The 27,528-nt window shown below is 33.2% G+C and overlaps 1 protein-coding gene across 12 annotated transcripts in view; it reads right to left on the bottom strand.

The window, feature by feature from the left end:
• The window catches only part of MYO9A (myosin IXA), a 274,357-nt gene that overhangs the window by 18,569 nt on the left and 228,260 nt on the right, over positions 1-27,528 (bottom strand). For 6 of the 12 annotated variants that reach the window (XM_074296171.1, XM_074296170.1, XM_074296168.1 and 3 more), the window contains 12 exons: positions 23,909-24,033; positions 22,532-22,689; positions 16,114-16,337; positions 15,327-15,443; positions 12,253-12,441; positions 10,965-11,012; positions 8,635-8,746; positions 7,089-7,150; positions 4,814-5,006; positions 4,081-4,209; positions 2,487-2,592; positions 408-539 (listed from right to left, as the gene is read on the bottom strand). In XM_074296171.1, the coding sequence (XP_074152272.1) occupies positions 408-539; positions 2,487-2,592; positions 4,081-4,209; positions 4,814-5,006; positions 7,089-7,150; positions 8,635-8,746; positions 10,965-11,012; positions 12,253-12,441; positions 15,327-15,443; positions 16,114-16,337; positions 22,532-22,689; positions 23,909-24,033 (1,595 nt within the window). The remainder of the gene's footprint in view (positions 1-407; positions 540-2,486; positions 2,593-4,080; positions 4,210-4,813; positions 5,007-7,088; positions 7,151-8,634; positions 8,747-10,964; positions 11,013-12,252; positions 12,442-15,326; positions 15,444-16,113; positions 16,338-22,531; positions 22,690-23,908; positions 24,034-27,528) is intronic. The other 6 variants (XM_074296173.1, XM_074296176.1, XM_074296175.1 and 3 more) reach the window with 1 other exon arrangement.

Genomic DNA, 27,528 nt, shown 5'->3' on the forward strand with positions numbered 1-27,528 from the left:
AAGGAGAGAAAACATGGAGAAATTAGACTGGCTTCTTTCAATTTCAATAAAAGACAACTCAGGTATTTTAATGTTGTCATAAAACAAATATGCATTAGCTCAGTCCAGCATTTTTTTTTTTTTTTTTTTTTTTTTTTTTTTTGCTGAGACAATTGGGATTAAGTGACTTGCTAGGAAATGTTAAGTATCTGATATTGGATCTGAACTCAGATCCTCCTGACTTCAGAACTGGTGCTCTATTCACTCTGCCATCTAACTGTTCCTCCATTTCTTTGTTTTAAAAGATATTTGGAATACCCAAATAAATATCCACCCATCTTTGACTTCAAGATTAGATGACTGTAAGGAATTGAGCTATCAGAATGGTTCCCAGATCTTTTGAAAGTAGACTATGCAGTGATTCTTACGTGGTTGTTTTGCTGATATCCTGCACACTCTGCAGTGGGTCAGTTGTGTCCGGGCAACGGAGAATACAAGGAGCAAACACAATGGCTAAGGCATTAGCAGACATGCGGTTGGTGTCTTCTTGAAGTGCAATCCTAAAGACCAAAACATACCATCCAAGAAACCAGAGTGAAAAGGGAATGCCAAGTAAGGGAACCTGTCCTACATTTCACTATATAAAGAAGATATGGATACAGAAAGAGAGATTCAATGGAGACAGACACAGCTTGTAGAAAGAATGCTGGCTGGATCTGGAATGAGGAAGACTTGTGGTTAAGTGCTACCTGTGATAGCTGTGTAATCAAGGGCAAGTCACTTAACCACTCTGAGAATTAGTTTCCTTGTCTATGAAATGGAATTAATAATATATATTATTATCAGGTTGTTATATATTAGGTTGCTTTGAAACTCAATTTGATAATGTATGTAAATTCCTTTATAAACCTTAAAGTGTTATATAAAAGGAACTTATTATTATTGTTACAATTGCCTATGGTGAGATACGGATTAAAACCAATCTAGAAATCTAAAAGGATAGTTGTATTAGTTTGGTCCTCTGCCTTTGGAATGAATATAATTATAGAATGTTGAAATTTGAAAAGGACCTTAAAAATCTTAGTTCAATGCTTTCACTAACAAGCAAGAAAACTGAGGCCCAGAGTGGCAAAGTGATTTACTGTTGTCACACATAGCTCACGAGTAGCAGTAGATTCCTAAACTAAAGTCTATTAGTTTTCAACTCCAATGATCCTTTGTTTGTTTTTATTCAAAAGGATTTTATTCTATTTTATTTGTAAATAGTATTTAAGATATTCCAATTATATGTAAAGATAGTTTTCAGCATTCATTTTTTGAGTTCTGAATTTTTCCCCCTTCTTTCCTACTTCCCGACTTTCCCCTCCCTAATACAGCAATTTAATATAGGTTATACATGTAAAATCATGTTAAACATATTTCTATATCAGTCAGTGAAAGAAAAATCAGAAAACCCCCCCACAAAAAACAAACATAAAAAAGCCCAAAGAAGTAAAAATAGTATATTATGATCTATATTCAGATTCCACAATTTTCTCTTTGGATGTGGATAGCATTTTCCATTATAAGTCTTTTGGAATTGTCTTGGACCATTGTATTGTTGAGAAGAGCTAAGCCTATCATAGTTGATCATAACAAACTATTATTGTTACTGTGTACTATGTTCTTCTGGTTCTGTTCTCTTTACTCAAGTTTCAGTTCATGTACATTTTTCCAGGTTTTTCTGAAATCTATCTGCTCATCATTTCTTATATGGCACAATAGTATTCATTACATTCATATACCACAATTTGTCCATTCCTGAATTGATAGGTACTCACTCAATTTCCAATTGTTTGCTACCAAAAAAAAGAGCTACTATAAATATATTTGTGCATGTCCCCCTTTTTATGGTTTCTTTGAGATACAGACCTAGTAGTGCTATTGTGTACTTGTGTACAATACAGGTATTTATATCTCATTCAAAGGGCATGCAGAGTTTGATATTCCTTTGGGCATAGTTCCAAATTGTTCTTCAAAATGATGGTATTAGTTCCATAACTCCACCAGCAATGCATCAAAGTTCAATTTTCCCACATCCTGTCCAATATTTATTTGCCTTTTCTGTCATACTACTCAATTTGATAATGTGAGGTATCTCTGCGTTGTTTAATTAAAAAAAAACAAAAAAACTCTCATTTGGTTAATAAATAAATCTTGTTTAAGTTTGTATAGTTTAAACCAATTACTTTAAACATTGGTCACTTTTCAGAGAACTCTTCAGAAATCATCAAGAACCCAAAAATTATACCTGGCCCTCTACACTATAATAGCAGTTGTAGAAGGAATCTATTCTATAACAGACAAGCAATTCTAGTTACCTTGTTCTATCAACAGAGAGAATAAAAGGTACTTTAATGTATAAAGTATTGGTGACTTCTTCCCTAAAATACTGAAGTATGAACTCTCTACATGTAAGAATCATGGTAGGAAAACTACTAAATCTCTTTTTCCCTCAGAGCAATTACCTGACCAGATGAAAGATTAGGCGTTCAAGAGTGTTAAGATGTGTTCGGGAGAGCTGATCAATCACAGAATATACACCATGGATAGTCTCTTTTCTCTCTTGAAGACCTAGAAGAAACAGTGGATCAATGAGAATGAGTATGGCATCTGTTACTCTTGATTAAATAAGGCTAATTAGTGGTGGCCCATTTCTCATATAGAGACCAGTTTTGAAGAACAGTTAGGTAAGTAAGTTTTCAATTCCTTTATATCTTTGGGAAACTAAAGAAAGGGAACTTTCAAAAAGCCATAATTTGGTTCTAGGGAGTATCAGAATGCTACTCCTTCTTATGCACAATTCTACTTAAAAAAACATTGACATAAGGTTGTCAGAGGACAGAGGCTCAAAGAACAATGGACATTAACAGCTAAAGACAAAGTCAGGAAAAAATATAAGATACTCAGATCAGGGTGTAGTACTCTTTGAATATGAAGTAAACAATAATAATTAAACCATAGATAATTCCTTTAAACATTTCACTTTGTAAGTGTGATCTGGAAAAAGTCCAGTGATGGAACTAAAATACCTTTCCATATATGCTACCAGAAAATAAATGAAACAAAAATATTAGAAATGAAAATATACTACAAATGTGAGAATTAAAAATGATATCAAATAGGGAGAATGCCATAATGATTAATGTCAAGAAAATCAGGAGAGTTGGAGAGAATTTAGCAGCACATTTTCAGGAATGTTCAGGGGAAAGGGAACTGCGGCCAACACAAAAGTATATATTGTCTGTGGCAGATTATGTCCTTTTAGGACCAAAGAGTACCCAATAAATTGTTCTAGCCTATTGCAGATATTCCACCTCAGCTATCCAACTTTCTTTCTAAAAAATTTTTAATTTGCTAAGCAATTTTCTGATTATTTACCCAATTTTCCAAGTATAGTGCTGTGAGAAAAGAGGTTGTCTGATTCAGTGAGCATAAATATATACAAAAACCAGAAATTTCATTCACAAAAAAATCAAACAAAAAAAAAAAAAAAACAACCTACTCTCATCTGGATTAATAAATAAATCTTGTTTAAGTTTGTATCGTTTAAACCAATTACTTTAAACATTGGTCACTTTTCAGAGAACTCTTCAGAAATCATCAAGAACCCAAAATTATACCCTGTGTTAAGACTAGAACTATAATAGCCAAGAGCCTTAACTATTATATTGTATTACAACATACACAATTCTTAACCAATGATTCATAATCTAAATCAATATAAGCCATACCTTTCACCCATCTAAATCTTTAACACATCATTTGACATTTGTGAGTAGTTAAGGGATTGTTAACTTATAGAATACATGAAGCTCTGCTATAAAAAAAAATTTAATGAAGCAACTGAAAATACAATATTATACATGAATACACATTATAAGCATTTGATCTAAACAGACCTAAGCTCATTTTCTTAATTCTATTAGTTCAATGTCAAATCTAATAATATCAGTCTAATCAAGTCTAATATCTAATAAAATATTCAATATTAGGGTTCAAAAATTCATCCAGGGTATGTTTTATCATCACATTACTAGTCTTTTGGTCTTATGTGCTTACCCATAGCTCTCAAAAATTCCTCATAGAGTTCAAAAGTCATGAGAGGATTAGGCAATTCTCGAAGCCACTGTTTGAACACACTGGCTATGACATGAATATTGTAGTCATCTAGATTCACATTGTCAATATCTATTGTAAGAGAAAAGGAGGAAGTCAAGTTAACAAGTCTCAGTATTTCACATTTTACTAATTAAAGAAAAAAACAACTCAGAAGTTCAAGAGGATTACAACTTCTCTATAGTTCCATTAAAAGCCCATAATAAGTATGAAATTGGAAATTGTAGATAGATTTTATAATAACTCAAAATTATATAGTTTTTAAAAAGATATTTTGTATACATGAGTTTATTTAAATCTCAAAACTGGATGGTATTACATCAATACCAACATTTTCTAAATGAAGAAATGGAATTTAAGAGTAGTTAAATGACTAAGCTAAGATCATACAACTAGTATATACAGTTAACTAGGACTTGACTTCAGATATTTTGATTGAAAAATTCTCTGCTCTTTTCATTGCACCAAGCTCTTTCTCAGACTCTTAGCCACTATGCTGAAAAGTCTTCTGATTTGAATGGAGATATTCTAAACTTTCAAGAACTTTTATGGAGTTAAGATGATCCACATCATGGAATCTTAAAAAACTAATATGATTTATTTAAATACAATTTTCCCCCCTGATTATTTCTTTTCCTCTTTAGCTTTTATTTGAAAAGTACCCCTTCTATCTTACCGGTATCTAGACCTTGACGAAGTTCCTTAACTTTATTAGTTAAGCCAGATTTTCGGTAAATACCCTCTGTGTAAAGTCCATGCATTTCAATATAGTTTATAAGCTTCTCTACCACTAGTGGAACGGTTCTTTCTTCATTGGTTAATCGGGATAGTTCAACCCCAAACTGTCGAGATGAAAGTTCTGGATCATACTAAATAGAAGATAGATTTAAAATTCATTTAAATTTAAGAAAAACATTAAAAATTCATATTCATTTCTCAATAGATGGGATCCTGACAACTTCCTGATAAGAAGCTGATTTTTCAGGCTTATAATTGTTGGGAAGGAGGAATGAGTTTTTTGAATGAATGGAATGAAGGGGCAGCTGACATCCATAACTGCCCTCCCTCTAAGTCTTAACAACTACCTCTATATTCTATTCCTTGCAAAGTAACACTAAAAGAATACATTATTTTTTTCCTCTTGAAAAACTCTTCCCCTCATTTCTACCTGACAGCCCTTTCAAATTTAAATGCCTTTATGAAGCTTTGCCTATTTCCTCAGCTGGCAGCAATCTTGTTTTTTCTGAATATCTTGTAAGTTCTCTGGACCTTAACTTCACTTTCATATCCTCCCTGGCATTCCTGTATTTCTATGTATTCTGTATTTTATCTCCTTCAGACTGCAGGCCCCATCATAGGAAGGAAAATATTTGATCCATTTTTATATTTCCCATATTCAGAGCACTGTGCAGAGAAAATTTCAATAAGTTTTTGATAAATGGCTGTTAAAATGGAAGATTAAATATAGGATGCCTTTAATATGCACAGTTCCTTTCAGGATATATATGGGTCAGTATCCTGTCTCTAAATTATTTTACAAATCATTTAAAGATAACATATATAAAATAACATATATATTCCATTCTTCACTGGAATGGTAGACGACAGCTTAATTTCTGACTGAAGTTGAATTATTTTCAATTGCATTATGTATCTATTTGCAGTGTTATGGTTCATAACAAGCTCTTTTGAATGGCATGAGTCTTGCACTGTGTAACTACAAAGACTAACTATAAGATTTACTAAATTTTTATAATTTAGTTTTTTTAATGAAAAAATTGGTTAAAACAACTTAATACAACTGATTGAAACTGAAGGTCTTTTAAAAATAAGCATTTTAAATCAAGGTTCACTCTAAATGGGAAAATGTTGCTTGCCTACTTCACAAATAGTCAATAATCTAAAAATGAATGATAAAATATCTCTATGTATAACAAACATGAATCAATAAAGACTTATAGGAATCTAGTATTATCTGACCTATTGCTACATGCTTACTAGGTTTACAAATAATGATGGTAGATGAAAAGAACAGGAATAAATAGGAACAAAAATCATCAATCTGATAAAATTAAGTGAAACAAGGTTTCCTTTTGTCCAAAGAAAAATCACATTTGTTTTAAATCTATTTGTAATAATAGTAGCTAACTCTGATCCAATTATAATTCTAATGGGGGCAGGATGAAATATGCTACTCAACCCAGAGAGTGAAATAAGAACAACAATACAGAGAGAAGAGTATGTTTTTAGAAAGTAGGGAATTGGGGCTTTGCTTCAATATACATGTTTGTGATAGGTTTTGTTTTTCTTGTTTTGTCAAAGAAGGGAAGAAGAAATGGAACAGAGAGAATTCAGAATTCAATATAAAATTGAAATTTTTTAAAAATACTAGCTAAAGCTTTTTTCTTTCTTCAATCAGCTGTAGTAAGTTGTTTTAATCATTTTTCATTAAAAAACCTAAATTATAAAAAACTGTAATAAATATATTATAATAAAATTATTTTAAAATATATCTTGTATTCAGTCTTTGTAGTTGCACAGTGCAAGACCCATATCATTCAGAAGAGCTTTTTATATGTTATTCTGATAACAAATCTGAATAAAGGGAAGGAGGGAATGAAGTTATTAGTAGCTATAAGGAGCCGGGTTCCAGTTTTGAGATGGACACCTGCTCTCGACAATGAAACATTTCTATGATGGTGAATTCTGCCACCATCTAGCTCATTTCCACATTTGAACCAAATTCCATATTCTCAATATTCAGCTTTGATGTTAAATTCTTATTAGTATAGGCTATCTGAGGGCACGGAATACATCCTTAGAGGCTCTTTCTTGCACAAAACCATGCCCAGAAAGGCACCTAAGCATTTTCTTGGGGAGATTGCCTATGAGGAATAATAATTTCCACTACATAGATCTTGTAAAGGGAATTGTAAGGCAGAGCTTCCTACCTTTTTAGAGCACTTGGCTGTCGTTTTCAAACAGCACTTCTTATGGCAAGCATACTTGCATACTGAAAAATAATGGCAAGAAATAGAGTTAGGGAAAGCCTGTTTTTCTCTACAAGGTGATAGCTTTCCTTAGATTTTCTTTTTGTTAAAATTAGACATGGCCAAAATAATCACATAAAACAATCTTGTTACACTTACCTGGTGTAACCTACCACAAATTCTAGAACGAAACTTCTAAAATCTGAATTCTGCTAAATTAAAAATTAAAAAAAAATAACCTGTATTTCAATAATTAGTTTCCTTTGTATCTCAGTATATTTTATTTTATGCACTGAAAAACATTACTCTAAGAATGGCAGAAAAAAATCCTTATCTAGAAGATGCTCATAATTTTATCTATCAATTTATTTGCTTGTTTTAGCAACAGTAGAATCAAAGTTAAGTTTTGAATAAGCTTAAAATAAAATTCAAAGCTCTATATTCTTAAATTGGAGATTCATTTGGCCTTCCAGTTGGCATGTGATACATGTCAACTTTGGTGATGTGATCTGAAAATTAGTACCCATTTGCCTAAAAACATTTTCCCAAGATTCTTCTGTAGTGTGTGGCAATCCCAATGTTGGAATCACTGCCATGGGGCTTCTGTTGAAAAGCAACTTTAATTTTTTAGGGAGGTAACAAATGCACTCATTTACATACTAACATGGGTTAGCTTATTAGATTGTTTTATAAATCAAAAAGCATCTTTCTGTAAATAAGGCAGATCAATTCTGATTCAAATGTATAAAGTCTCTGGGCAAGGGAGTGGAGGGAAGTAGGAAGAACCAGTGTAATACTACAAAGACTATAAATTAAAATGCTATCTATCTAATTCTGTCAAGGACCAGACCACATAATAATATTTGAACAGGAATGGAATTATAAATTTTTAAAATCTTTGATGGATCATCAATTAATCCATCATCAACCCCTCTCCTTCCACCTCCCTCCACCCCCACAACTGTATATCTCCTTTTCCCTCTTCTTCCTCCTTCCCTCCCTCCATCTCTCTCTGTCTCCCACCTCCTTTTTCTGTTCTCTCTTTCTCTATAACATTCAGTGCGGCATGGGGAACTTAGAAGGCTATGTTCCAGAATGTTCCAGGATGTTCCAGAAACCAGTTATTTTTGATTCTAAGGCTGGCACTCTAGCAGTGCTGTCTTTCTTGTCAACATGCTATGTACAGAATTGAACCTTAATGGATGATGACACACACAAAAAATATAAGGACAAGGAATCTATTTTGGGTTGCTCCTAGAAGGACTTTGTGTTATCCATATAACCTAATGCCTAGCATACAAAGTTCTTAATGATACTTCTTGACTTGTTTGAGACTGGGTAAGCATCAGCCAGCAGACTCAGATTACTATTGGGGCTGTTTTTGAAAAACTTTCAGCACATCTGGAACGTAGTCTTAGGGCACCTAAGAGCCTTTCATAAAGCAGAGGATGCATTTGTTCAAAGACAGAGAAAAACAGAAAATCCCAAGGAAATCAATTACACTTACATTTGCAAACAGAAGCTCTGTCCATTATCCAAATGAGGGAAGAACAGTACTCACAGTAGGTAGGGATACTATACTGGGTGGCTTTAAAAATGTGCCCATTATGTTCTTCCACCTGTGACAAAATGCAACACTTTAGTCAAATCCACAACTAACTGGAAGATGGACACTTTCATCCATGCTTCACTTTCACATGGCATCCACTTTTTGTTCATCTAGGTCATCTAGCTTCTTTCTGCTGTTCAGTGCTCTATCCACTGCACCAACTAGCTTCCCCTTACACTGATTCTGTATTAATTTAATATATGCAGCTACTAAAAAGCAGACAAATTAAAGTGACTAGAAGGCTTTAATTCATGTTCATTGCATTGACAAAGGAAAATGCAGAGGCTGTGGAAAATAATCATGTTAATGCACTGAGCTGAGAACTAGTTGCATCACTGAGAAAAGTAATTTGGAACTATACTCTGAAAACTTACAGAAGTGTGCTTACTTTTTGACCCAGCAATACTATTTTGGCTTATACTTCAAAGAGGGAAAAAAAAGGACCCACATATTTAATAATACTCACAACATCTTTTTGTGTTGGCAAAACATTGAAAACTAAAAGGGTATCCGTCAACACTGGAATGGCTGAACAAATTTTGGTACACGAATGCCATGAAACATTACTGTATCATAAGAAACAAGGGACTTTTCTGAGAAATCTGGGAAGCTTTCTATGAAGCAATGCAGAATGAAGTGAGAAGATTCAGAAGAACAATTTATACAACTAACAACAACTGGGAACAAACGACTATGCAAGATTTAAGAACTAAGATTACCCAGAGATTCTGGAGTACTACAGATGAATTCCACACACTTCCAGAGAGAGGGGATGGACTCAGGGTACAAAATGAGACATACTTTTTTGGATGTGATCAATGTAGAAATCTGTTTTGCATATTTGTTATAACACAAATAACAAGAACTTATAACAAGTTCTGTTTATTTCCCTCTCTTGTTCCTCCCAGGAAAGATAGGATAGGGAGATGAAGATTTGATGAGGCAGACAAAAACCTATTTGTTAACTGAAAAAAATTTTAATTAAATTTTTACTGGAAGTAGAGAATTCTTTGTAGGGATAAACTCTACCAATGAACATCAGGAATATTTTTAGAAGTACTGTTAGCTTAAGTTAAGTACTATTAGCCTTGGCAGTTTGGTCAAAGGTGGGATGTAAATTCCAAGGTTAATTCTCCTTCTACACAGCCTTAGGGCATGGAAAAGGCAGTCATCACAATAAGAAAACATTTCCTACTGAATGAATCACTAAGAAAATAAGTCCCTTCCAGTCCACTGTACCAGTTTGGACAATATTGTATCTCAAAAGAGAAAGATAAAAACATCAAAGAATTTTTAAAAGATTCTTGAGAAAACCAATGAAACTTTAAAAAAATTAAAAATAAAAATAACTACGATCATGCTATCAAAAGAGAATGGTAAATAATATTGTCTTGTGCAATCATACAACTTGCAGGAAAATCATGCCAAAATTAACATATAATTTATTCATATAATCATTAGAGTTGCAATTATTACTTAAAAGAAGTTGAATACAAGAACTCATTTTCATGATTTTTAGTTTCAATTTCAAAGTAAAGTCTCAATGACACCTTTTCCCTACACCATTAATTATGAAATATTAACTCTCTTTTTACTGGTACCACTTATTTTCAAGCAAGGAAGACATTCTTCAACTGACATTATACACTTAGAAAATATTTTCTTCAAACTTAAGTCTTTACCTATATTTTATACATAGCTATATAAAGTCTTCCATTTCATCATTGGTCACATATATACAGCTCTTTTCTTATTAAAAAAAATTTTTGCTTAATATTTTTCTATATTTTGATTTGAAAAAATCAATCTTCCAAATTAAAAAATATATATGTAACTACTGGAAAAATTTTATTATTTAAAGTACTTAAAAACATGAGACCTGAAAGTTCAGATGTTATAAATTATATATTTTTTTCTGTTTCAACCAATAAAATATCTAACCTCTAAAAGGCAGAGGGAACTACTGGCTTCCATTTTGTAACTTTTATTGGGGAACATCTCTGCCTTATGAGATAACAAACGAATCATAAAAACAATAAAGTAATTGACCTAAAATAGGTTCTATCATGTATTTACACAATGATGGACATAAATAATTAATTATAAATTATTAGAATATTCATTATCTATGCATGTCAGCTGAAGTACAATAGCTTATCAAATCTTAAAAAACAAAATTGGTAAAATATTTTTCTGTAACACACTAGACTATATAGATAATAACTTACAAAATCAGTTTCTTTTTTCCTTCTTTTCTTTCTTTCTGTTTTTGGCACCTAGAAAAGAAATAAACTAATGACACAACTAAAAGATAACAAATTTTCTTTGCAAATAGCTGGATACAACAAAATGGTTGTACACACACATACACACCCCTCTCCCCCACACCTTTCATCAAACAACTTCAAAGACCATTATTATTTTTGAGCCTGGTTTAAAAAAAAAAAAGTGTTCACAAAAATCATTAGTGAAATTTAGTAGGATATGGCTTATTTTTTCCCCACACAAAACTTTGATTCTGTCTTAGTGGACAATAAGTAGGATCATAAGTCTAGAATGGAAGGGACCTCAAAGTCCATCTAGTCCAATCCCCTCATTTTACACATGATAAAACTGAGGCCAAGGGAAATAAAGTGGTCTCAAAGGCTATCATCCACATAGGAAAAAAAATATCAGAAGTGAATTAGAAGCTAGGTCTTCTGACTCCAGATTTTCTTTCCACTGTACGATATTTTACAGGGCAACAAGTCTATAATACCTTTACTATTTTCACCAATGATACGTAACATCTCTCCTTTATAACAAGTTAGTACGCCTGGGGAAGACCACTCTAAATTGCCCTAGTATCCATAAAACTGAAATCTCTAAAAAAATCATCTAAATGTTATGAAATGAAGAATTTTCTATATCACAAACAGTTTTGCTCTCAAGTTACATATACACTTTAATACCAGTCTAAAGATGTTTCAGAGAGTCATTCACTGATGATTTATAGTCCAACTACTTTCAAAAAGGATTTAAAACAATTACCAAGTTGGTTAATTTGATTAAAAATAAAAAATTAACAAAAAAGCAATAAACAGGAAGAGAATAGCAACTACTGCCATATACTAGAGTTGATTTAATCGGTGTGCATAGGCACTGGATTTTGCTCTGAGTTTCTGGACAAAAGAAAAAATGCCGGGCTAAATGGGTTCCATCATCTACATGTACTACTTGCTTCTTCCCTTCTGCCCCAAACCCTCAAATTTATCTACAATAAATATTGTTCAAATAAAAACTGCTTACTGGACAGGCATAATTTTTTTAATTCTCTGAAACCATGATTTTGGAAAACTGAAATAACAGAATTTAGATATATTCTCCTTTCTAATGATATATTTGAATACAGGATAAAGAATGTAAGAAAAGGTGCACATAGATTTTAGACTGTTCTCCTAAACTCGATACTTTTGAATACTATAAAGTAGTCAATGAGTTAATTCATGGTTCAATTTTCAAATATGTCATGAATACCTTTGTTGTAATACAATCCAAAAGCTTGAATTCAGTCACATATTCATCCAGGAAGACTTTAAAAGTATTAACCCAAACTTTGACGGGGGATTCACTCCAGTCCCGTTGTTCAAGTCTCATGGTCTTTTCTAGAATCTGCTCAAACAGTGCGTACAGATCTTTGTACCGAATGCTTTTTCCTTCATCCATCTATTATAAAAACAGGGAGTCAAAATAAAGGTTTTATAAAAAAATACAATTTATTTATTTAGCATTTTATTATTCTACAATCACTTTTAAAAACAATTTTTAACATTGGTTTTTAAAATTTTGAATATGAAATTTTCTTTTTTTTTCAACTCTCTTCAATGAGGAGGCAAGCAAACTTACATACATTACTCATGTGTAGTCATGCACACTATATTTCCATATTAGTCATCTTGTAAAAGATATGCTTCAATCTGTATTTAGACACCACCAGGTTTTTTTGATGGGCATTTTTCATAAGTCTTTCACAGCTGTTTTGGATTATTTGTATATCTGAGAAAAGCTAAGTCATTCATAGTTTTTCATCTTACAATATTGCTGCTATTGTATACAATGTTTTCCTGATTCTGCTCATGTCATTTTGTATACATTTCAGGCTTGCTCCTCCCTTCCTAGAACACAATAGTATTACATCACAATCATATATCACATTTTTAACCATTCCCCAATTGGTGAATATCCTCTCAATTTCCAATTCTTTGTCATCACAAAGAGTTGCTATAAATATTTTTGTATATATACATCCTTCCTCTTTTCCTTTGATCTTTTTAAGATACAGACCTGGTAATGTTATTACTAGATCAAAGGATATGTAAAGCTTTATAGTCTTTTGGATTTAGTTCAGCCATTCCTCAGTTGAACGGTATTCCCTCAGTTTCCAATTCTTTGCTACCACAAAAATTTGCTATGAATAGTTTTTACAAATAGATTCTTTTCCCTTTAAAAAAAAAACAACTCCTTGAGCTATGTGTTCTCTTTTCTCCCCTGGAACTGTGATGAGAGTTCCTGTTCTGGTGTGCACTAGCACACCAACTAGCTCCAACTTGCCCTGGGACTGCTGCCCAGATATGAGTATGCACTCTGTCTTTAGTGTCAGCAAAAAGAACTCCGTAATTTTCTTATGACCAGTTGTTCAACCTCCAGAAACAGCTACTGCATCTCTCAAGGTCTGGTTTGTTGAAGGCCAGGTTTGCTGAAGTTTAGTATATGCTGGCACCGCTTGCAATAGACTGCATTCCACTCTTATCCTTGTGTGACAGACCTTCTAAGTGGTCTAAGGCTAGAAAATTATTTCACCCCATCTTTTTGCGGGTTCTGCCACTGCAGAATTATTTTTAGGGCATTACTGTTCAGAGGGCTTTGGGGAAAAGCTCACAAGAGTGCCTGCCTTTTCTCCACTATCTTGGCTTTGCTTTTCATGAAATATAATTTTTAAGATGAATACTGATATAACTTGTACTAAGTTATTGAAATAAAAAATTAAGGTCGGTGGAAAAGATATGGAAAAATAAAGATAATAATACACTATTGGTAGAGTTGTGATTTTTCCAATGATTCTGTTTGGAACTATGCCCAGAGGGCCAGAAAACTGTATCCTTTGTCCCAGAAACACCAGTACTAGGTTAGTTCTTCAGAGACAAAGAAAAAAAGGACCCATATGATGGAAAGTAAAGGGATGCCCATCAATTGCAAAATGGCTAAACAACTTGTGGCATATGGTTGTAGGGTACTATTGTGCTATAAAAAAGGCAGAGTGAGATAGTTTCAAAAAAAAAAAAAAAAAAAAAAAAAAGGAAGACCAACATGAACAGATTTTGTGAAGTAAATTAAATAAAACCAGGAGATTTGAAAAAAAAAAAAAAAGACAAGATCAATAAATTCTTTTCAAACTAATTTTCACTATTCTAAGTACTCTTTACTGGTTATTGGAAAAAGTTAGATTCTACAAATATATTCTGTATTCCTCTATGTAGTTTAAGCTAAAGTAGTTCCAATGATTATGTTCTTTGAAATACCCATAAATTGGGGAATGGCTGTATAGGCTACAGTACTGAAATGTGATAAAATTCTATTGTATGACAACCAATAAACATTTATTAAGTGCCTACTATATGCCAGCCAATTGCTTCAGAGGAAAAAAAAAAAGAAATGATAAAGGGAATGGTTTTGGAGAAACTTGGGTAGAGTTGTAGAAAATAGTGTATAATCACTTTACTGTCCTTATTACCTATGTGACTGACAAATCAATTAGCTTTCCTGAGCTTTAGTTCTTTTATCCTTAAAAAAAGAGAGGATAATTGCATTTACACAGATTAAAGTGCTCTCTACAAGAGTAACTATCTCACAACATTTTTTTGTCTCAGGGAAAACCTCAGGTATGAAGTCTAAAGTCCGAGCTACTATTCTGCCACAGAGTGAAAAGGAAAATGATCATTTATTTGGTGTTCAGGTGTATGTGTTTTCATATTCTAGTCAAAACAGAATAGTTACTAGAAGATTTTAATTTCTTGGGAAACAAAGTGCTGGGAATGGTGGTAAACTCCAGAGGCTGGCAGATCTCTTGAGCTCAGGTATTATGAGCTGCAGTGGGCTATGTTAATCAGGTGCCTGCACTAGATCTGGCATTAATACTATCTTCAAGTGGGGTGGAATGTGTGTGTGTGTGGGGGACCTGATTGTCTAAGAAGTGCCAAACCAGCCCAGAGTAGAAAAGAAACTAGTTAAAGCTTTTATACCAATCACTTGTGGGATTATAGATTATGGGCTATGAGTAGTCCTTTTACTCCCAAAAAAGTGAAATAGGGAGAGACAGTCTTTAAAAAGAAAAATAAAAAAGCAAATTTGAAAAAGAACATTTTATAGGAGGAACTCAAAAGTTAAAGCTATTATTCTGCCAGTAAATAAGGTTTTTCCATCTTCTCCAATAAAGGAAAAAAAAAGAGTTCTAGGGACTGGAGATTTCTAAGTTCACCAGGACCTCTGTATCTTCAGCCCAATATTTCAATTTGTTGAATTATTATTAAGTGACTCAGTGAATAGTTACTTACTGCCAATGCAGATGAATAAGAGCTGAAGATGTTTTGCCGAAATTCTTTCAGCGCTTTTTTAAACATAACATCCACTAATGTATCCTTCTTGCTGTCCTCATTATCCAAGTCATTCATCTAGGAACAAAAGAAAGAATAAGTATACATTTATATAATAATTGTGTCACTACTAAGCTCTCTCTTTCCCTCCCTCTATGTACCTCCCCCAACCCATGCATGCACACTTCAATGGTAGAAATAATATAAGTTATTTGTAACAGTGCTTGGAATCTCACAGCTATCATTAGCTCTTACCCTCTAATTTATAAAGTGACACATTTCTATGAAGCTCACTCTATGTACCAATGAAAGAATATATTGAGGACTGAGAAGCTCTGGTGAATCAGGAAGATGTTGCTTCCAAATAATACAGTCCCTTCACATTGCCAATCCTTTGTTCAATGTTTTTCATAAAGTCCAACTTCAATGCCTCATTTGATGCATTGGGGCTTAAGAGACAAATGTCAGTTTTGAAGTTCTCTACCAAAGTACAAATCTTGGTAGGATCCCCATCAAGATGGAGATGCTTCAGTTCATATATCCACGGATCAGCTGAAGATTAGCTGAGATTTGGCAGAAGAACCATGAAATCGTAGGTAACTCTTGAAGATCATGTCTTAGGTGAGGGGTATTCTATTCTACTTTGGTGGGATACATTCCCTACCATGGAGACTGGGCCCTGGGAAGGGTCTCGTTTGATACAGACTCCATGTTGTTGTCAGTGAACTTTTTTAGGAGATCAATGTACCTTTTTAAGAAGAAACTCATCCATGCTCTTCAAGTCGCTGGCCCTTGTTATGATTGGGACAGAATCATTTTGCCACTGGACAGACTCCAGTGCAACATTAGTTATTTTCACACTGCGTTTGCGCTTTGCCTTTGGAGAAGGGTCTTTGTTTTCTTTGAATTCCTTCTTACAGTTTCCAGATAGGTCTGGGCTCCTAGGGGGAGTTGGGTTATGAGGCCCTATTTCTGTAATACAAAACAAAGTAGCAAATAACATGAAATGCAATATGTTAACTGTTTTGTACTCATTTTCTGAAATTTTCATTTACTCATGCATTTTTATAAATATGTTAACCATCATAGTAAGCCAGAAATATAGGTAGGTTCCCACTTATAAAAAACAAATTATTTCCAGCTTACTGAAAAAAAACTAGCAGATGGTTGTTAAGCTAGTGGCTAGAGAGAAAAGCCTGAATCAGTAAGACCTGAGATCAAATCTTGTTTCAGGCATGTGACCTTGGGCAAGTCACTTAAGCCGTGGTTTCCTCATCTGTAAAAAAGGAATATATCACGGCACCTACCCTTCTGGGGTTGTTGTAAGGATTAAATGAGATAACAATTGTAAAAAAAACAAAAAAACCTTCGCAAAGAACCTGGCACAAAGTAATCACAATATAAATGTTAGCTTTTATTATCTTTGAAAGATTGAGCAGAAAGATAGATGTGTCATGGGAGAAGGGAAAATGCCTTAATTTTCAACAAAGGAAGAAAAAAAGCAGAACGTGCAAACTATAGGTCAGTGAATTTAAAATCAATTTTTAGACTTCATCACTAAATAAATAATGAAAGCTCTAGCAAAAATCCCCAAAAGTTAGTATGGAAGAACTGATGATGCCAGAATAACCTTATTTCCTTTTTTGACAATGTTACTAGACTGGTAAATAAAAAGAATGTTAAGGGCATAGTTTGCCTAGATTATAAAAAAAAAAATATTTAATAAAGTCTCTCACATAATACCTATGACAGATAACAGAAATAAGTGTTATACATCAATTAGTTGTATTTGGAACTGGTTGAATGATTAGGTCCAGGAAGCAGTCATTACATGTTCAAAATGCAGTTTGCATGCAAAGGAAGGATGGCCAACAAGTTGAGTGAGATAGTCAAGATTTTAAAAGATCTCAATAAATTAGAACTTTAAGTCAAAAGTAAAAAAATGAAATTTTACATGGAAATTGGTCTTTTCACTCTAAATTCATAACTCATTGTACCTCAATTTCAAAGAACATGAAGACCAAGGCCAATAAAGTATGGTAATTGAGACATTTGGTAACTTGGGATAAAACAGTTTTTGCTAAGAGTTGGATTTGTAAAACAAAATAGGAGGATTGAGAAGTTGGAGATAAGGAAACTGATGTAAAAAGTATAAACTTTTTTTTTTTTAATTTTTATTTTATTTTATAATTATAACATTTTTTTGACAGTACATATGCATGGGTAATTTTTTACAACATTATCCCTTGCACTTACTTCTATTCAGATTTTTTCCCTTCCTCCCCCAACCCCCTCCCTCAGATGGCAAGCAGTCTTATATATGTTAAATATATTACAGTATATTCTAGATACAATATATGTGTGTAGAACCGAATTTTTTGTTGCACAGGAAGAATTGGATTCAGAAGGTAAAAATAACAGTTTACACTCATTTCCCAGTGTTCCCTCTCTGGATGTAGCTGGTTCTGTCCATCATTAATCAATTGGAATTGGATTAGCTCTTCTCTATGTTGAAGAAATCCACTTCCATCAGCATACATCCTCGTACAGTATCATTGTTGAAGTGTATAATGATCTTCTGGTTCTGCTCGTTTCACTCAGCATCAGTTGATGCAAATCTCTCCAAGCCTCTCTGTATTTCTCCTGTTGGTCATTTCTTATAGAACAATAATATTCCATAACATTCATATACCATAGTTTACCCAACCATTCTCCAATTGATGGACATCCATTCATCTTCCAGCTTCTAGCCACTATGAAAAGGGCTGCCACAAACATTTTGGCACAAAAAGTATAAACTTTTTTAGGAGTTTAGCGGTGAAAAGACGAGGAGATTTGGAACAATTTAGCTTAAGGAGATGATATAGTCAAAAATGTTTTTTTTTTAAATGATGCAGAATATCTTGACATGTTTGTGATCCACAAGATACAGAGGGACTAAAAATTAGGAAATTTATTCATGGGGTAAAAAAAGCTCTTTCTGAAACAACTTCCAGCTTAAGACATGAGCTCAAGAGCACAAGTGGAAAGGTTGGTTTTGGCAAGAAGATTCACTTCTTCAGAATATGGAGCAATGAACTAGACATTAAGGATGATGGGCCTAGAGTTGTGGTGTGGGAGAAAACAGAGCTAGTGACATTTGAGAGGTGATATTCTTTGTTAAAAAGAGAGGAGCATCTTTCTGGGCCATCTGAGGAAAGCTGAGGTTTAGAAAAGCCACTGCAGACAATGTGATAGGGAATCAACAAGGGAAGAACTGCTGTTGATAGGGTGCTAACAAAACTGATGTCTCCAAAAAAAAGAACCAATGAAAAGAAGTTCAAAGGAAAGCACAGATAAGCAGGACAGTTTTAAAAATCATTATAGATTTTATTGAAACTTTGGAAAAACTGTTATGAAATGGAGATTTGCAATACCAGTTACAATCCTTTTTGTGTTTTCCTATGTGTAACTTTAAGATGAGAAATAAACTATTTTTTGAAATAGCATGCATCATGCAACAATGGTATCATAACATGCAGGTAAACAACATTTATGATATTGTTCTTTTCTAATTAAATTCCAATTAAACTGTAGGAAGAAAAAGAAATGAGATTGATGTTTCCCTGTTCATGATGAAGTCATGATGGTTCTTTTTGGTCACAGCTTCCTTTTTAGAAGTTTATTAACCAATCATTTCTATGATTTTATCAGGAACCACTATTAAATTCATTGGCAAATCTTTAGTTTATTCTCTTCATTTTTTTTTAAAAAAAGAAGCAAGAAAATGTGTCCTCCTCCAATTCTTCAGTGCCTCTCTGTCTCCATAATACTTAAAAGACCACTAAGGATGGCTCTGAAATTATATCCATCCCAGAAACACAGCTTAGTTGACTTCAGAAGTGAAAAATCAAGACTAGGTTAAAGATGAAAGTGAGGGTAGAAGAGGAAAGTCCAGGAACAAAGGAAAAAGATGGAGTGATTTAAGATTTTATAAGACTAAGAAAACAATCAGTAGATCAGGAGATTATAATCAGAAGAAGTAATAATGTCAGACTGCAGAATATTTTGGAGGTGGAACAATTTTATAGTTGATGGCTTTTAATAATATAATATATCAATAATAATATATAATTAATAATATATATCATTAATAATATATATATAATAAATATATAGTACTATGTGTTTGGTCATGAAAAGACAGAAAAATCTCATTAAATGAGAAATTTAATTCTTTGTGACAACATCAGGTACAATTTAAATAACTCCCATTAATTCATTTTAAAGAAGTGGAGATCAGAAGCGAATTAGGGAATGTTCCAATTCTTTTCCTAACAGGTTAAGAAGTCTAATGGGGAAATCTCCATGTAGAATGAGATACTGATGAAGGGTTTCTGACTCTTTAGAGGTTAGTTGTGAGGAGAAAGGCTTCATTGGGCTTTAGGGAAACAAAATTCTGACCTGGCTATGTGGGAACTTTCCAGGTTTTTAAGAGTCCCCGTTGGGTTAACTGCCTGTAATAACCAATGGCTAGAATCTTAGGCAATCAGCTTCTTCCTCTCCAAAAACATTTGGTGTTTGAGCACCACCTAGAGGTGGTAGTAGATTATCTATTTCTGCCTTTGTGCTCTTATTGTGACTAATTTTCTCTTAAAAGAATCTTGTTTCTCAAATAGAATAGTGAGGGCATAAAACTCCTTTGATCCTATAACTTTAGAAGATTGATCAAAGAAGGTAATGAACCAAAAAAACCAAAAGGACACAAATTTTCCTAAGAGACCAACATTTGGTTTTCTTTTGCTTAACTGCTTTGCTTAATTTTGTGGCTACCAGGCAGGATTTAAAATACACACACACACACACACACACACACACACACACACACACACACACACACACTTTTTCTTTTTTGAGGGAGAAGACAATGTCAGTGATGCAAAAAGGAGACCAAAGAATAAAAATATCAATGAACAGGAAAGAACTGAAAGAAGTTTTGGGGGAAAAAGAAATGCTGGACAGCTTTGGCACTAATGTGCTAAATTTATTATATATCTTAGGAAAAACAAAAACTAAGCTTTTACCTAAAGGAGATTCATAATTTCACACATGATTTGCTTTTCTTTTTCTTCTTTGTATAAGGAATTGAAAATTACTGCATATTGTCAAGTTCAAAATATTAAAATATGCAAGTCAATAGAAAAAAAAATTTCCCTTGGTCAAATTAAGAATCCAAAAGGAAAAGAAACTGTTTCCAACCTGTTTCCTTTGTTTCCCTTGGGAAAGTAATACCAAGATTGTTATGATTTGCAAGAAAGAATGTCAGCATAATGGCAAGTATGTGGGGAAGGTTCATTCTTTCTCTACCAGCATTATTTGGTGCCTTTTTGAGTGTTTAGCAAAATGTCAATACAATTTACAAAGCTTCAATACTATCTGTCTGGGGCCCACTGGGATACCTGTCTGGGCTGATCTTTTTGAGAATCAGCCAAACATAGATTTTACTAGCAAAAGAACGAAACATGCTACTGTTCATTCGGTATTACAAAAGATCAACAACTTGAACAAGTGGCTCCATGGGGAAGCAGTGAAGAGCACTTTCCAAAGCAGAAAATTATTAGAACTGAAGTAGAATTGCAATAGTAAAAAATTATTTGGGATTATACCAAGGAGCATAAGAAACAACCAAGTAGCAAAGATGTATAGGAATTTATCCAGGAGACTTCACTTCTGAGTAAGAAATGAGAAGACGTGTATAGGTATGTGTGTATATGTATGTGTATTGTATGCGTTTTGCTTTGTTATTCTATACCAACGGAATGCTTTGCTATTTTACCAATAGTTCTTGTTTATTTTATACAACTGATAGGGACTCCAGATATATTTGCATAACTATCCAAAACAACAAACACTGAATTTGGGGTAGAGAAAAATTATAGAATTACATGGGGATCAGTCATACCTTGTGCCTTCTGACGAGTATGAAATATTAGAAAGAGAAAAGTGAAACTTGCTTACAGTTTAAAAATCTAATACAAGAGTTAATTGAATGGGTGACTATAATATGAAAAAGTTTCAGCCAATAAAGTTATTCTAATTTATTGATAGAAGCTCAGCAGAAACCCTGTCAAAGGTTTGGACTTTAAGTATAACTCTCTTCCTGTAATAATCTATTTTTAGACAATAACTTTTTTCTTAGATAGTAGTCCATTTTTTTAGAGGTGAAGTAAGCAACTGGGCTATGGTTTGGCATTCAAAATGCTTAGGAAGGGAACTGTTGATATCTCAATCAAGGATAAAACATACGTCTAGATAGAGAACTTGGTGGGATAGCAGAAAGAAAGGGCAAATAGAATGAAAATTAGAAGTTAGAAGTCTTAAGCAAGGCTTTGAGGCATTTTGCACACTTAGGAAAGAGAAGAAGCCTGGGAGGAGAATGAAGAACTAACTGCCTTTGGCTAGGAAGGTGCTCTACAACCCAGCTTTTTCTACTATTGTTTGCAGCCTCATATGGGGTCTTGAAACTGAATATGGGGGAAATGAAATTATAATGTAATATCTGTAAATGTTTGATTTATACATCAATATGCCTGGGAGCATGTAAAATTCCACTTAGTAAAAATGGAAAAAGTTTAAGCTTGCTCTATAATAGTAGCTAGAGAGTCTAAGATAGGAATAAAAAAGAGAGCAGAATGGCCTGTGGAAAAACAAGTAAGTAGGAATAGAAAGAAAGATTTCCACTCCTAGAAGGGATTGCTTTTTTCTCTGTCCACCTAGTAAGTGGCACTGTGGATCCAGCACGAGACTTTAGAGTCAGGAAGATCTACGTCTTCAAGTGCTACTTCAGATACTTACTAATATGACCCTGGACAAGTCACTCAATCTATGTTTGCATCAGTTGATGACAACTACTACTTATCAGTAAAAGTGAAAAAAGTACCATTTTTCTTTCATGAGATAAGAATCACATCTAGGCACTTGGAATTATCTGTTACATAGAATGTGGCATGTTTACCAATGTTTTTGACAGATAAAATGTAACTATATATTTTTTTTAAATTAGCAATCCTAGTGCTACCCAATCAGAGGATTTGGTAAACTGCATTCATTCCCTTTCTGAACACTATAGTGATAGCAACATTTTCAAGATTTACATATAAGGAAGCCATTCTTTTTTCTAGTCTTACCTTCAGGATGATGGTGGGAAGAAAACGTATCAATGCTCCCTGTCTCTGAATCAGCAGAAAACTCTAACAACTCTGACTGGGTAGCAAGCTTTTCTCTAGAAGTCTTCTTATCCCCATGTTTCCCTTTTGCCCAGAATTTCATCTTTGCTCTTTGAGGTCTGTTTAAAAAAGAAAAGAAAAAAAGATAAAATTTATAGTTAACTGGTGTCCCAAAAAAAAATCACTTTATAATCTAATTTTTTTACTCTAGAATACAAAAGAATAAATAATTAATTTTCTTTTTCAATTTGAGGTCTGTATGAACTTTATCTGTTTAAAAAACTACAGACAACAAGCAGGTAGTAAGAAATGTTTCAGGCCCAGTCTAGCTACGATCTATTCTAGAACTGGGTTATATCAGTTTAGTGCTCTATAATAATCATTGGAATCGGAACTTAGTAAGGTTAAGTGCTAAGACTTACTCTCATTTCCAAAAACATGGTCTTCAGATGTTCAATGAAGGCCTACTTAATACAACTCATATTTAGGAGTAAATATTTTCATTTGTAAAAAGTGAAAATATTTTTGAAAGGGTGTTTGAATGATGAGAGACTTTTCCTCCTTCCCTCCCCAACCCCCATTATTTCAGTAATGCTTACAATTTTTTCTGTATGTTTTAGTTTTTAGGTTTCATGTAATTGTGATGTACTTAGAGGCAAAGCTAAAAGCATATAACTGTGGTCTTTTGCAAAAGAAATGAAACAGAAAAGTAATATTCTTTCTATACATGAACATACAACATTAATTCAAATATTAAAATAATGTAATCAAGGTAAGTATCTTCTCTCTGCTTCCATTTGTATAATCAGAAAATTTTAAGATACTCTAATAATTTTAATGGCAGGAAGAGATTTGAGAGGATCTTTTCTCATTTTATAGTTGAAGAAATTGAGACCCTGAGAAGTAACTGGTATAGTGGAAGATACAAGGGAAATCAAGAATCTGAGTTCTAATTCCAAATCTACTGAGCCCTTGAGTAAATCAAGTTCCATTTTCTCATCAAATAAAGAAATTGAACAAGACTGATCTATAAGACTGATCTAACTTCTCTAACAAGAAAGCACTACCTCAAGATGAGTTAATCTATTAAGTCACATAATTAGTGTTTATTAGAATGTAAATTTCTTTTTTGCTAGTAATACATGCCTTCCAATACACCATACCTCTACCACAACTTTGCACCAAAGGCAATTTTTATTATCTTTAAATGAGTTTTAATTAAAACTGAGGAAAAGGTGTTAGTGTTGAGAAATTAAAGATTTAAGTTAACATGCATAAGATGTCAGACAATGGATCGCATTTATTCTTGTCAAACCTTTACTGCAAGGTCAAATATACCTTCCATCAGGAACTGAAGTCTTCTGTACAGCTGTTAACTCTGTAATCTCTCCCTGGGACATAGTTTTATGAAGCTTTGTTTGGCCTTCTGCTGAAGCAAAACGCTGCAAAGTCTGCAATAAAGGCTTTAAAATTAAATGACTGCTTGATAACATTTAAAGTGAAACACAAATCTTGGAACTACATAGGAATTAAAGAAGTTACAGCAGTGAAGTGAAAATAAATATGATTAGTAATAAAGAAACATCAGATTTGATCAGAGGCTTATATCATATATCAGTGACCTAGTCTGTGGCACAAGTTTGTCTTCTGAAGAACAATAAAATAGGCCTCCTGGTTCATGTTTTCAGCCCAGGAAGAATCTTTATTTGCATTGTAATTTCAAAATTAGATCTGTTCCACTGAACAGGTAAGAAAATTTTCACAGACATTTTAAAAGTTAAGTACAGTTATTTCAAGCACTTGAAGTGTGTTAGGTTATATAGTCTTATTAAATATCAAATTGGATTTAACTTTGAGTTAATAATAAAATGGCTAAGTGGTTTATAAACACTGTATTAGCAACTTAAATACAGGGCTATAATATTAAGATTGGAATACCACTTAGAAACGGCATTTCCCATCAATTAAAACTGTGCCAGGATTCTAATATGAGAATTAACTACCTTTTTTTTTCTATTTCATTTAGGAAAATCAAATTAGAAAAGAATCATAGAATTTTAGAACTGGAAGGAACTCTATGTTGTGATTGCCTAATTGAATTATAAGTCAGGAAACAGATTCAAAATAATGCCTAAGAGAGTAGAGTTCTGATCTCAACTCTGTTACTCATTATCTATGTGACCACTGAGTCAATACTTAAGCCACTTGGCTTTATTTCCTTACCTGTAAAATGAGAAAGTTGGACTATATGACCTTTAAGATTAATACCATCAAGTAACATGGAAAGGGGCTTTGTAGGTATGCTATTTACATACAGGTCATTCTTACATGGAAACTTGCTATTCACACTGCTTCATTGTTTAAAACATATTTTACTCTTGCCTATTCTGAAACAGACAGAAGCATCATCTGATTTCAAATATAGAAAAATAAACACATCTTTCACCATACAAGTTATTTGTTCTTGAGAGTAGAAGAAAACAAACTGCAGAAAGTTGGTAAAATGCTGAATGTGCATTTGGGGAGCTGCTGGGGCTAGTTCATGAAGTTATACTCAATGGAATATGGATGAAGAGAAATAGAGTAAGGATGTGCTGAAAGAAAATTAAAGGCTTATATGTGAATCACTGCATGAATCTACCCACCACCACAACAAATTTCCCATTACCCAAACAATATTTTTCTCCTTATTACATCTTTCTTTCTCCCATTCCCATGATAAACTCCATCCTTATTACTTCCTCAAATATTTTTTTTCTTACTTTAAGACAATTCAAGCATAAGCTTTTTAAATGAAGCCTTTTCTCCTAACTTGCCAGTTCCTCCCTGCACATATCAGTACAAACAGACTAATTATATACGGAATAAATACAAATTTGCAAACACATAAAATAAGTATCAATTACTGTGTTCAATATACCAAGCAGATGAGGAGAGGTCTAAGACAGAAAACTATATGGGATCAAAGATGGTTCTGTTCTTTTGAGCTCACTTGAGTGGTAGGGAGTTAAGAGGATGGAGAAAGAAGAATGGATGGAATTCTTTGGGTAATGGTGTACTCAATTTCCTAAGGTTCATATGAAACCTTGGAGAATGTAACAGAGCCAAACTCTTTTAAAGGAGAGAGAGGGAGTAAATGCAAGACCTGTTTCTAAGGCCCATAATACTGAAGCAAGGTGTTTCTGGTCTTTAGGGTCACACTTACATTCTATTTCAATTCTAAGATGGAAAAGCCAAATATATACTTGTACAAATTTCTGATCTAAGGTAAAAAAGTAATCTTAAGATAAATTTTACCTCCTTTTCAATCCTTAAGAATATTGAGTGATGCAAAAGATATGAACAATTTTCAAATGAGAAAATGAAACTATTTCTACCCATATGAAAAGCTATTCAAATCATTATTGATCAGAGAAATGCAAATTAAGAGAACTCTGAGATACCACTACATACCTCTCAGATTAGCTAGAATGATAAGAAAAGATAGTGATGAATGTTGAAGGGAATGTGAGGAAACTGGGGCACTGATGCATTGTTGGTGGAGTTCTGGAGAACAATTTGGAACTATGCTCAAAAAAGTTGTCAAACTGCATACTCTTTGATCCAGCAGTGTTACTACTGGGCTTATATCTCAAAGAGACATTAAAGAAGGGAAAGGGATATGTATGTACAAAAATGTTTGTGGCAGCCCTTTTTGTAGTGGCTAAAATTGAATGGATGACCATTAATTGGAGACTGGCTGATAAATTGTGGTATGTGAATGTTATGGAATATTATTGTTCTATAAGAAATGACCAGCAGGATGAATACAAAGAGGCCTGGAGAGACTTGCATGAACTAATGCTAAGTGAAATGAGCAGAACCAGGAGATCATTATACACTTCAATAACGATATTACATGATCAATTCTGATGAAAGTGGCTTTCTTCAGCAATGAGAGGATCCAAATCAGTTCCAATTATCAGAAATGAATAGAATCAGCTACATCCAATGAAAGAACACTGGGAAATCAGTGTGGACCATAACATTTTTGTTAATAATAACATTAATAATAATAACAATAATTTTTTGTTATTATTTGCTTGCATTTTTTTTCTTCCCAGGTTTTTATCTTTTTTCTAAATCTGATTTTTCTTGTGTAGCAAAACAACTGTATAAATATGTATACATATATTATATTTAACATATACTTTGACATATTTAACATGTATGGGACTACCGGCCATCTAGGGAAGGGGGTGGAGGGAAGGAAGGGAAAAGTTGGAACAGAAGTTTTTGCAAGGGTCAATCTTGAAAAATTACCCATGCCTATGTTTTGTCAATAAAAAGCTAAAATTTAAAAAAAATTAATACTAACTGATGGTTTCAGAAATGTAAATCAAAACAATTCAGAGGTACCACTTATACATTCAGTCTGTATTCAGACAACATTAGTTATTCCTCTGAAGGCAAATAGCATCTTTCATCATGAATCTTTTGGGATTGTTTTGTATCATATTGCTGAGAATAGTTAATTCATCCTCAGTTCTTCATTGTACAATACTGCTGTTACTGTGTATGATGTTCTGGTTCTGCTTGGTTAGCAGATTAACCTATTAGTATGCCTATTATGACAGAAAAGGAAAATGATAAATCTTAGAAGGGATATGGATGAACTGGGACATAAATACAATTGTGAACTGACTCAATCATTCTAGAAAGCAACTTGGAACTATGCCCAAAGGACTATAATACTATGTGCATACCTTTTGATGCAGGAATACTATTACTATATCTGGATCCCAAAGAAATTTAAATTAAAAAAAAAAATTTAAAGAGGAAAGAACCTATTTGTAGAAAACTGTAACAGCTCTTTTTGTGGTGGCAAAGAATTGGAATTTGAAGGGATGCCCATGAATTGGGTAATAGTTAAACAAGTTATGTGATTGTGATGGAATATTATTGTGCTATAAGAAATG

Source organism: Sminthopsis crassicaudata, chromosome 2 (assembly GCF_048593235.1).
Source record: "Sminthopsis crassicaudata isolate SCR6 chromosome 2, ASM4859323v1, whole genome shotgun sequence".
NCBI classification, from domain to species: Eukaryota; Metazoa; Chordata; class Mammalia; order Dasyuromorphia; family Dasyuridae; genus Sminthopsis; species Sminthopsis crassicaudata.